This window comes from Sceloporus undulatus, chromosome 2 (assembly GCF_019175285.1).
Source record: "Sceloporus undulatus isolate JIND9_A2432 ecotype Alabama chromosome 2, SceUnd_v1.1, whole genome shotgun sequence".
In the NCBI taxonomy this organism is placed as follows: domain Eukaryota; kingdom Metazoa; phylum Chordata; class Lepidosauria; order Squamata; family Phrynosomatidae; genus Sceloporus; species Sceloporus undulatus.
Window position 1 is genome coordinate 331,799,649 of NC_056523.1, and position 12,421 is coordinate 331,812,069.

Sequence of the window (12,421 nt, forward strand, 5' to 3'; positions counted from 1 at the left end):
ATCTATCTATCTATCTATCTATCTATCTATCTATCTATCTATCTATCTATCTCCCTCCCTCCCTCCCTCCCTCTTTGGCTGAGCACCACCTTCTCTGTTTGTGATGATCTGCTTCCAGAATGTGCACATTCATACTGTTCGGCTCTCTTGGAAAATGTATCCCAGGTGGTTGCACTTCAGCCAAGCTAGTGGGAAACTTGGAGTCCCCTTCTGTCATAGGGAAGTATTCCTCAGCTTCAGTCTATGGTTGGTCCTTCCTGGTCCTGATCCCAGAACAGTGATGTCCACTGGAATAGTGACTCTAAATGATGAAGAAAGGCCCAGAGATAAATGGAGAGGATGTCAGAAGACTGAAGGTGGGGCTTCCCGGTGCCTGTTGCCAGCCACACACCAAGGGAAGGCCGCTCCCTCCCCACCAACCCCCAGGTCCTGAGCTGATCCCCACCCAGGCCACATCTGCACTTCAGAGCCTGTCCTGTTGCAGTCACTTACCCTGTTGGTTGATGGCAAAAGGTGAGCCTTTTGGGAGCTCCAGCTGCCCCCAGTGCTAATTGGATTTGATCAGTTTCCCTCCTCTGTGTGTCTGCTGTGCAGTACAAGAGCACGCAAGAGGAACACCTGAGGCAGAGAGCGTGTTTTGTGTCAGAACTGGTTGTAGTTCTGGGCCTCCCCAAGACTTTGTTGGAACCAAACAAGGACACATGTTACTGCTAGAAGATAAGGTCTGTTTGTGGTAAATGGATGCAGCAGGTGGTCTACAGCAGAGAAGCCTTCCAGCCCTTTCATGGCCAATGGGATACAGTAATTTGGGCCTTAACTACCCAGATCATCTCAGGCTGGTGATCCTATTTTCCCTGGCTGAGCAAATGAGAACCCTGTAGGCTGAGGTGTATACATTTCCACCCCAGGTGAGGCCAACAGAAGATGGACTCCCTAGGGTTATATAATACAGAAGTAAATGGAGAAAGCCAAAGTGTGCAATTTTGACCCTTCTTTCCTCTATTAGCTACCAGATCTTAACAAACCAGTTAGCAACAGAGGAAATTCACTCCCCAGGTCCATTCCCAGCCTTCATATGTTTTCTTAGTCTGGAACTGACAAGCTAATGCAAAGAAGGTCACTAATGTAGATTGACCCTGCCTGTGTTGCTGGGCAGCTGTTAGCATTTGGCCATGCTGCTAACAAGGTCTGCCAAACGCATCTGCCTGGTGGTGCAGGCCCAGCTGCTTACAGAGTATCTCAGATGTGGCTTTACGAATGTCACCTAAGACAAGAAAGATCCAGAGGAGGCGGATGTAGGTGGCCACAGCAAAGCCCCTGGTGAAACAGTTCTTGGATTGGAGAACTGGAAGCAGCAACAGCCAGTTGGAAGGAAAGAAACAAGAGAAAGTAACTGAGGAGGAAAGGGAGCTGGTTAAGCAGAGCTGGTGTGTCTGTGAAAGCTTAGCTTGGGAAACTTGGTGAGAGGCGAAGAGAAGCAGCAGGTGAGGAGCGATCCAGGGATGTGGGTGTTTGGCTGGTGAAAAGTCCAGGTATTTGCAGGGGAGAGGGTGGCTGTGGAGCCTATCCTGCCCAGCCCACCTGGGGGCTTTGTGACCTAGATCGGTGGCAATAGTCCTTGCTGTCATTCTGGAGGGATAGTCATGAGCCCTGCCTCCCCCCACCCACAATGCCCACCCACTCTTTTCTCCCTCTGCTGCTCTCACGTCCCTGCAAACGTCTCCGGGTGTCAATGTGACAAGGTGTTATTAAAGATGACAAGCTCTCTCCTGGGGCAATAGACTTCTAGTCAGGCACCAATAACATCCTCCCTAGAGTTATTCAGCATGAAATATATGTAACTTACTACAGTACAACAATATTTAAAGTTTCAGCGACAGCTTCAATCCATGATATTGTTCACCTGCAGCACAACAGGGAACGGTTGAGATTTATCTCAACCCACTGAAATGCTCCTGGAACTTTTTTTCCTTGCTTGTCAGGATTTCAACCTCTTTCATGGTTTGTACAAAGGGGGTGTCCCTCAGGGGCATTTTGTTTGGTAAGGATCTTGAGTTAGAGGTAAGCAGGGAGGTGGCCATGATTGGCCACAACACCAGATTATTCAGAGGGGTAAATACAGAAAGGAATTGTGGAGAACTTCAGAAGTTTTCTCACTGAGGAAGGGAGTAATAAAAGGGTAGATGCAGTGCAAAGCAATCTGAATTGGTGTTCACTGGTGCCAGAAATTAATTAAATTTAAAATCCTAACATCAGATAGAGCCTGGTGGGGTCAGGGTCTGGGGAATGCAGAGGTGCTACTCTGTGGGTTGTTAGGAAAGAGTTGGGAAAAGTACCCCCCCCCCAAAAGCCATTCTTACTTGGAATACTGTGCATAGTTCTGTCACTACACCTTGGGAGTAATATTGAAGAGCCAGGAAAAGCGCAGAGAGGGGCAAGCCCTACTGATCAAGGGGCAGAGCAAGTCCCATGCAAAGGAAAGTTGGAACTGGGTGGGGGCTTTTGAGCTTGGAGTTTGGGGGGGCAGTGGACATTAGGTCACCATATATGAAAACAGCATGAGCCTGGGGAGAACAGAGGGAGGTCTTGTTCTCTCGCTCCCTCTATGATAATATTTGCACACTAGTCATCCAAGTGAACCAGGAATGCCTACAGATTGGGGCTTGGTGGTCCACATGTTTTCCTTGGCTGCTCCCCATCAGCTGGACCCTCCCTCCTTCACACACACACCTCCCACCAGAGTCTCTTCCTGGAGCCAGTTTTTGCCAAAGATGCTTCAGCTGAACTCCAGGTTTCACCTGCAAGGGGCAAAGCCAATTAGAACCACAAGCTCACCTAAAACTGTCCAGCTTTACAGCAGCTGCCAAAGTGAGTGCTGCCCTCTGACTCTCCATGCGTCTGAAGAAGTAGTTGTTTCACATTTTTAATAAAATGCTCTCCTTTCCTTTGGGAGAACTGTGGGGTTCAACACATCTGCATGGTGGGTTCTAGCACTTTCTCTGCTTCAGCTTGCCATGTCTCATTGGTAAAAGAAGAAGAGCAAACATGATTTAATGTCTTTATGGGATGGATTTGGGCAAATTACTCCACTTTCAGAACCTTTAGAGGTGCCTGTGCTGTGTGTAATTGGCACTGACAGAATAATTTGCAGGTTTAATGCCACACAAAAGTTTCTTAGCGTTCAGGCATGTCAAGGTTATTTGCTATAGCAGCATTCTTGGCATCTCTGTGCCCTCGTCATCATTCTCTCCTCTTTGGTGTTGGTTCTTCCCAGGGTATGGCTGGCTCCTTTCCTGCATATTGATTGCCCTATTGCCCCAGGGAGTCTCTTGTGTTGTCCACCGGAGGCCTTGCTCCACTCCACCAGGGTTCTGGCTGACTGAGGATGGAGGTCATTGCATGTCCTCCCTGCCTGTGTGTGTGCGTACGCGTATGTGTGCTTTCAAGTTGTCTGTATGGGTTTTTTAGGCAAAGAATCCTCAGAGGTGGTTTTGCCAGTTCTTTCCTCTGAAATAGAGTCTACGACAACTTTATTCATTGGTGGTCTCCCATCTAAGTTCAGTTAGCTCTCACCTTCTATGGGGGTTAGGGGCACAGGACCCTCACAAAATTGGAAAACGATGAAGACGCCCCTCTAAAACTGTATTTAAACACACAGTAGTAACTGTACTGGAGGGTGGCTGGGCATGTCTTCCCTCACTCCCTCCCTTGGGCTGGAGGGGGGAAGGGGATGGGGTAGGGAAGAAAGAGGGAGAAAGGAGACACATGCCCCATCTCCTTTCCCCTTACCTATCCACATGAGTGAATGTTGGAATACACACTTACTCTTGCCTTCCTCACACTCCCCTGTCCCATCCCCTGCCAACCCACACAAGGGGCCAGGCCCAGCCACCACAGCAATTTGATTTCCTCCCAGCAGCACCCAACTTATTGAAGTACTTGTTAAAAGTGGCATCGTAGTGGCAGCAGCAGAAGTGGCAGCAAATACAGTAATCTGAATAATCAAATCTGCAAATGCTTTACCCACAAATGTGGAGGGCGATTGCACTAACCTGGACTGACCCTGCTTAGATCAGACGGGATCTTGTGCCTTTGAGATATTTATGCCTCCCTCCTCTGCCTACCCTAATGCTTTCCCTCCTTTTATTTGCAGGCCAGCAGGGGGTCTCTATGGCATTGACAGCATGCCTGATCTGCGCAAGAGGAAACCCATCCCACTTGTCAGTGACCTGGTGAGAGTCCTTCCCTCCTCCCCATTAAAGCAGTGAGGCCTGTGTTATATTGCTGCACAAGTGCACAAATATTCCAGAAGAAAACTGTTTTGTGATGCGTTTGACATATATAATTTTGGATCCCTAGTACTGTCAGTGCTGAGAACAATTACATGGAGGGAGTGGAGCACCAGAACAAGACCATCTTCTCCTTCAGTGAATTAAGTGCTGGTGGTGGTAGTGATGATGATAATGATAAATTCCCAAAAGGGGTGGGTGGGAAAATACAATCCCTTCTTAAAACATTACTGCAGTTTTACAGACCTGAAAATTTAGTTACCTTTTGGATTAGAATTCCCCAAAAATCTTCACCCGTGGGAAGTACTGTCCTTAGACATAACATTTCCAAGATCTGCTAAAACTTGACCTGGCCTCTGTTTTGATTATGCTTACTGGGTGGAATTCTGGTCTTTTGCAAACTTTTCCCCTTTATTTCCAAAGCACTCAATACTAGCATGTTACACTATATGCTGCTCCTGATCTTTAACTTCTGTTTAGCCCCAGCAGGATTCTAAGAGTGGCATTCACCTTGGAAAACTCTGTATAGTACTTTGTCCCAAAGGCAGCTTTGCCTTTTTTCTTCAAACCAAACTAATTTAATGATGAAGGCCTCTGATCCCTATAGGGCATCCTGTATTTGTTATAGGAGGACACTGGAGGTAAACGATTATGTAATTTACACATCATTTGAAAGTGTTTAAGACATTATACCAAGAAGAATCAAACTTGGAAGAGAGAAACATTGCTGAGTACAGAATTTGACAAACTTAGCATGATTCAAAGTAGGACAAATGCTTTGGATGAGGATAGAAGAGTTTTAAGTAGTAAGTCAGGGTGATGTGTAGAGAGAAGTCATTCCATTTGTTGGTTAAGAGATTTCCCTGGTTATTCAAACCTGTTTATGACAGTTCAAAGATGTAATGGCTGAACCTCAACAGTAAATGAACGTGGGTTTCTAGAGGTTCCTTCTCAGTATCACTGAACAAGGCCAATTTCCCAGTATATCTGTCCCACAGAATTTTGTCAGTGTAATTCCACTTTAACTGCTATGTTTACATTGTACAGAATCCCAGGATTTTTAGCTTGTCAAAGTGTAGTAATAATTCCCCTCCTAGAGAGCTCTAGTCCAGTGATTCTCAGTCCTTGGTCCTCTGTATACTTTGGAGTTTAGCTCTGACCTTTGGCTATGCTTGCTGAGGATTCTGAGTGAAAAATTCCAAAATGCCTGGAGGGCAAGTGTATGAGAATCACTGCTTTCCTCCACTCCCCTGAATTACATTTCCAAAGGTATCCTGAGAAGAGGGGCTGGAGATCAGTTCAGGGTACTTTGGGAACTGTAGTTGGGATGTGTGCATTACAATTCTGTAATATACAATTCTAAGTAATTTGCTAAAATAGGTGTCCCAGGAGTCCATAGGAAGGCTCCATTTGAAGTGGCATGGAAGTGCTACAGCTGCACAATACAGGGACAGCCTCAGACAGGATCAATTATTTCAAAAACACTCACATCAGAATGTGTAGAAAAGCCAAGCAGCTAGACTAGTCTGCCTTAAATTGTAACAGTTGGGAGTTACCTTGGATGGTTGCGTCTCTGATCTTGCCACGGGAAAGAAAGTCCCCTGTGTTTGGAGCCCTTGGGATGGTGGCACTAATGGAATTAACCTGTTATGCTTCTCTTGTATGCTGACACTCCCTTCCCACAGGCCATGGTAAGTGAGATCCACAGCCACCAACACTGTCCGTGCAGTAGATCTGTTTGCTTTTCCCTTTTGGGTTGTTTCCCATGAACCCCCCCCCCCCCCCGCCCTTCTGAATGTTGCTTTCTGCAGTTTGGCAAATGGAGGGTGCTCCCTGCCATCATCCCCTACCTTACCCTTTCTAAGGCTTGGAGAACCCACACAGCACTCGCCTAGCCATCTTGGACTGTTTTCTCGAGTTTGTACCTACACCTCGCCTCACCTCATCTCTAGCTGTGTGGGGGAGCTCAGTGCATATAGGGAATGCTAAGCTGCCTTTTAGTTGTAGGGAGCTCTGGGTACTCAGGTATTGGACTGGGCAGCCACTGGGTGGATTCTTTCCAGCTGACGATGGTTAGCAAGCATGGCATGGAGACCCATCCACACATACCTACCCTGTTCTCCATTCATGACACTACAAACAGGACAGTTGGTTCTGGCCCAATGGCACTTTCCTCCTAACAACTCCACACAGTTCTGTTTGAAAAGGAACTAGAGTGTGTGCATGGGAGCGCACTGCATTAACAGGTAGGAAAGGGAACTGGGTGTAGTGGATCCTATCCAGGCAATGGCAGGAGAATGGTGGGTTGGTGGTAAACAGATTAAATAACAGTGCTTAAAACTGACAAAAATGTGTATGAGTTTTTGTGAAGCAATTGTTTGCTCTTCCCATCTTTAGTATCGTAAGTAGGGGCAGAGAGAAGGAAACTTTCTGACTATGTTCTGCAGTCAAGGTGTGATACTTCACTGACTACTCTCCCCAAAAGGTTGAGGGTCCTTTGGGGCACACTTTGCCTTTCATCTTGAAGCAAGAGGTGGGATTAAATTGGGCCCTTGGATCCCATGAGGCGATCCTGTGGGTGTCCATCTAGAAAGACATGGAAGGGTTCCTTGTGGTCCTTCCAGCTCAAATGGCATGATGGCCTTTCTTGGTTGGCTTGGCTGGCTGGTGAGCATCCCTTGAGAAGGAGATATAATTTAAAGATTAAGTGGAATAGCAGGTTTAGGGGCACAGAAATTGGCTCAGGCAATGAAGGGATGGCATAGCAGGGCAAAGTGGCTGATAAATACACTAAGATACTTTATTCACTGATGTTCATTTTATGGCATATTCTGCGTCCGCCTCAAAGAATTCAGGCTTACTGATATTGGCAGAGGTGCTGCCCCATTCCCAGACTCCGACCCCATCCCATGTAGCCCCCATCTTGATAGTCTGTGAGCCTCTTTTTGGAGTGTGCTTCAAATTACTGTGGCTTCTGTCCTTTCCCAGTCACTGGTCCAGTCCCGGAAGGCCGGCATTACGTCAGCGATGGCCACCCGAACTTCTCTTAAGGATGAGGAGCTGGTAAGGAGCAGAGGGTTGGCTTTTCCTGTTCTGGGAAGGGGGAAGGGACGGGGGTTCAAGTGGTGCTCAGACTGTTCTTGGAGTACAAATTGGCACACCGCAGGGCCCCCATAGAGAGAGAGAGAGAGAGAGACTGCCAGTCAAGGTGGGTAGACTTGGGCACAGAATGAATGGCTGGGGAGGAACTTCCACCCTTGTCAGCCAGGAGAGATTGAAATAGCACGAAAAGGGTGGGGGGTGGGGGCTTGCTTTGAAAAGCACAAAAAAGAGTTACATGTGTTCCCACAGAAAGCCATTACAGGAACAATGGGGGGGGGGGTATTAATTATTTATATGGGCCTGCCAAGAAAATGCAGCATAGGAGGAGAAGGAATAAAATAGTTCTCTGCTAAAAGGTTTGGCAAGAAAGCCAGTACCAACTCCTTGCCTGGCCTTTCAAAATGCGTGTTCAGGGCTCACCTTTAAGCACTGCAGCAGCTCTGAGCAGGGTGGCAGGGGGCTTCCCACACAGTGCTATCACCTCAGGGACAGAGGTCAGGAGTGCACAGTTGCCATGAGTATCATGGACAGGCCTCTACTTGGTCTGAGCCTCGGTGAGTTGCACACCATGGCTCTGGCCTTACTTTCCAGGCAGTTCGCAAGGGCTGGAAAGGGGCACCCCCCCCCCCAGCCTGGAAGCAAACTCAGAGCTCCTCTGGGATTAAGGCTGGAATCTTGGGGACTGTCCACAAAGGCCAAAAGGCCCATGTCCCCCTGGCCTCACATTGTTCTGTTTGGATGACGCAGGCCAAAACCTAGGGGCCAGGATCAGGCCAGATCCTGGCAGACTGGATGTGGATCCAGGTTAATGCAGATCAAATTGAACCCCGTTTGTCACAGGTTTTTTGCAAACTCCATGGCAAAGCCAGTTAACTCAGACAACCCTGCTTACTCCTTACCTTTGTTCATCAAACTCACTAGTGCGTAAACCCCTGTTGCAACGTCTAATGCAGAAATGGGGCACCTAGGCATGTGGAAGTAGCCAGGTATCCCGTTTCCACATCAGAAGCAGTGACAGGGATCTACTCATGAGCGGCATCAATGGATGGAGGTGAGGAGTGTGTGGCAGTACCAGATCAGTGGCACAGGGACGAGCAGGCATGTAAACACCTATCTGACCTGGGAACTGATACAGGTTAACACCTGGGCCAGTAAAGCCCCAGCATGGCCTGCCTGTCCTGTCTGCTCAGCCCCTTGATGTTCTACATGCACTAAGTTCCCTCACAAGTGAGGCTGTACTTTTTGGGCTATTGTGTAGTGTCTGTAGTCAGTTCGTGGTTGCGTAAACAGACTTCCACCAGTGTAACCAGTTCCATATGCAATTGTGCCTTCTTGGATGGCATGTAACCTCCCTTCTGCATACCACTTGATTTGCTCAGACTTCAGAAACAACAAACACATTAGGAGGTACATAGATGATTGCACATTGTCGGCATTCAGCAAATGGGTGGGGACAGGGCAACCAATGTGTAGTTGTGGGTGCAGATTTGAGTATGCATGCTTGACATAGGAGCTATCCCCCCATTTCCCTCACTCTTTCTTTTTTGGTTTGGAAAATACAACACAGAACTCAGCCTTGATGCTTGGACACTAGCTCCCATCAGCCCCAGATGGCCTCAGCACTGCTGAAAGAGCTGTGGTTTAGCAACATCTGGTGGGCCATTAGTTTATTACCCCTGCCCAAAAACCAGAGGGTTTGGGTTGCTTTAGAATTGTTTTGGAATTCTCTCCCATTGAGAAAATGGAAATTATTTCTGGAAACACTAGTGCCAACAGCAAAACAGTTAAGCTTTGGCGTTTAGGGGGTGACTTGTCATTTTGTTTTCTTTCAGAAATCCCATGTCTATAAGAAGACCTTGCAGGCCTTAATTTACCCCATCTCCTGCACAACGCCCCACAACTTTGAGGTGTGGACGGCCACCACCCCCACCTACTGCTACGAGTGTGAAGGGCTGCTGTGGGGCATTGCCCGGCAAGGGATGCGCTGCACCGAGTGTGGGGTGAAATGCCACGAGAAATGCCAAGACCTGCTCAACGCCGACTGCTTGCAGAGTGAGTGGCTGCACTTGTTTCTGGGTGGTTGGGGTGGGTGGGAGCGGAAGTGATCCTTGGGATCTCATGCTTTTTCTGGGGCAGGGAGCACACACACACACACCAAAAAACAACAACAACTGAAAATGCCCAGAGCTTTAGAGGGAGGGAAAAAGAGGAACAATTCTCAGGACTCGGAGATGTTGTAGTGAAGAGAAGAGGAAGCTGAACCAACTCTTGTGGTGGCACCCCAGACTCTGGTTCACAATTTGCATAGGCTGTTAGATTCAGTGTTTCCCTGGGATGCCCAAAAGGCTGAAAATGTGCAGAAAATGCTTTTTAATAAGTGTTTTAAAAAGTGTATATTTTGTGCAGGATAAGTCCCAAGCTGTAACATTTTCTCACAACCAATATCATTTTCTATGTGGAAATATTAGTTTTGATGCAGAAAATAGTATTTCTTGCACAGAAAATACTGTTTTCTGTGTGACCTCCCCCCCCCCCCCACACACACATGCAAATCTTTCACAGAATAAATCCTGTACTCCTCCTCCTCTGCCCAGACCTCTCCTTGGGAGAAAGCCAAGCAATGGAGGAGCCTTGAGGGGCAAATGTTTGCCTTTCTTCTTCCTCCAATACCTGGCCTTCTCAGGAGAAAACCAGGTGGGAGAGGAACCTTGTAGGTGAGTGCTTGCCCATCCTCCTCCTCCACCCCTCCTTCTCCTTGGGAGAAAGCCGAGCAGCAAAGGAGCTTTGCAGGGCAGTGTTAGTCCACCCTCATCCTCTGTCACCACCCTGCCTTCTCCTTGGGAAAAAGCAGGGTGATGGAGAAAACTTGCAGGCAAGCATTTGCCCATCCTCCACCCCCACCCAGTCTTCTCCTTGGGAGAAAGCTGAGCAGTGGAGGAGACTTGCAGAGCGAGTGTTCACCCATCTTCCTCCTCCACTGCCCAGCCTTCTCCTCAGGAAAAAGTGGGGTGGTAGGAGCCTTGCAGGTCAAGCATTTGCCTGTTCTCCTACTCCTCTGCCTGGCCTTCTCCTTGGGAGACAGCCAGGCAGTGGTGGACCCTTGAAGTTGTTCCACATCCTTGAGGGCCGCATGAAATTCTTTGGCAGGCCACATGTGGCCCCCGACCATAGGTTGTGCAGGCCTGACTTAGAGAATGAACTTAGCAAAGAAAGCCTCACCAAATGACAGAGCTTTACACATGGAACTGGGGAAAAAGGGTAGAACGAAGGACCATTATAATTCATGCACCCACCCACCCAACTGTTTAGGCTTGCTCTTGCTTGCTATCACCACTACTCTCAGAAGTAGAAGGCTTTGTTTTCCTTGTCAAGGGGGCCTTCCTCAACCCCATTCTAATCTTCACTCTAAAACAAACAATCCCCATTGGGAGTAATTATTTTTCAGTGGGCTAGGACCACCATGTGAGAGTCCCATTGGTGCTAGAAAGGGAAGTTATGAATTAAATAGATAAATAAAATTGTAAGGGATGTCTTTGCACATGAAAAGGAGAGGCACTGGTGCAGATTCTGGATTCATACCCACTTGGCTGTGTGTGTTTTGCCTCTGTATGTGGTCCCTGGAACCTTTGGGCCATGTTGTATCTGGAGAGTGATTCGAAGCAGGGATATCTTGGAGCCCAATTTCAGAGACAGCCTCTCAGAGTGCCTCTCAGCTCTCCCCCTTGCCCTTTGCATAATGGTTCTTTGCATTGTTAAGGACAGATATGTTTTTAACAGCTTTGTGGGGGAGTAAACGGAACACCTGTTTTGCAGTGGCACATAAATAGAAACCTCACACATGGGCTGCAACAAGTGCAGCAAAAGCACTGATGCCCAAATGGCAGATCCTGTGAGGAAGCAGAAAAGTTTGACTTTGACTTGGTATGCTGAGATTGGCAAGGTTTTCCTGCCCACAACTAGGAAATCACAGGGGCAGCCTGCTCAAGGCTTTCACTGGAATCCCAACTAGCTTGTGCCAAAAGGCCTGCCTTCTGAATGCCAGGGAGCGAGTCTGCCTCGAGGACTCTTTTTGGGTTAGAAATGTACTTGCTGTTGTGATATACTTGCTAGAGATTGGACTGGATGGCCCTTGGGGTCTCTTCCAACTGTAGGATTATATGAAGCCCTAAAAGCAAGCTTTGCCGTTTGGATACAAAGAATTTTAATGTCCTTTTCTTAGGTTCCCTTGCTGTGTTTCTTCTCAGCACTTCAACCTTGGGGCAGGAAGATGGTGTGGCTCCTGTATGACCTGGAATCAGATTTCATGGCAGGGCATAATATTTTAACAGCCTTCAGGCAAGATGTGTATGCCCAGTATGAGTCTCCTCATTTGGAGAAGGGAGGGAGGGTGCAGTTGCTGGGTCTTCCAAAGAAGAGGGAGTGTTTCTAGTCATGGAAGCAATGAAGAGGGGGTATCCCTGGAGTCCTTGCAAGGAAGGTGGACCTCTGACGCTGCTGCTCTCTTGAGTCACGCCTCCTGGAAGAAAATCAAGCACTTTCTTTGAGTCAGCAACACAAGCTCATTATCGTTTGGTAGTGCTTCAGTATGGCAGCAGCAGGCTTCAGAAATGGGTGGCTTTGTGTCACTTGGGATTTCCCCCCTCCCCCCATTTTTGCAAACCTTGGAGCTGAGAACTGATGATTAAAGCCCAACCTTCACAAGTGCCAGTTTTGTCATGGGGCTCTCTGTCAAATGTTTTGCGTAGAAGAAGGGGGAGGTATTTTAAATCGCAAGGCCTATTTTAGGATTCAAGAACAAATCCTTTTCAGGCATTACCCTCCTACCTAACAGATGTCCTCCATCTATACCTTCAGTGGGGGGGTAGGGGAGGCTGGTCTTTCTCCATCACGGCAAACAACACTTTGTGAAGAAGAAGGGAAGCTGTGAGGGTATTCCCACTTCCGGTATGGCCCACGCTCCTTTGTAGCACTCCTCAGTCACAACCACATTGTATGGGCCCAGCAAGGAAGTGGGAGGCGCTTGGGTGATC

The 12,421-nt window shown here is 48.0% G+C and overlaps 1 protein-coding gene across 6 annotated transcripts in view; it reads left to right on the forward strand.

Annotated features, from left to right (window-relative positions):
• The window catches only part of UNC13B (unc-13 homolog B), a 295,806-nt gene that overhangs the window by 181,162 nt on the left and 102,223 nt on the right, over positions 1-12,421 (forward strand). For 4 of the 6 annotated variants that reach the window (XM_042454370.1, XM_042454372.1, XM_042454367.1 and 1 more), the window contains 4 exons: positions 4,154-4,232; positions 5,975-5,980; positions 7,278-7,352; positions 9,224-9,443. In XM_042454370.1, coding sequence (XP_042310304.1) covers positions 4,154-4,232; positions 5,975-5,980; positions 7,278-7,352; positions 9,224-9,443 — 380 coding nt within the window. The remainder of the gene's footprint in view (positions 1-4,153; positions 4,233-5,974; positions 5,981-7,277; positions 7,353-9,223; positions 9,444-12,421) is intronic. The other 2 variants (XM_042454371.1, XM_042454368.1) reach the window with 1 other exon arrangement.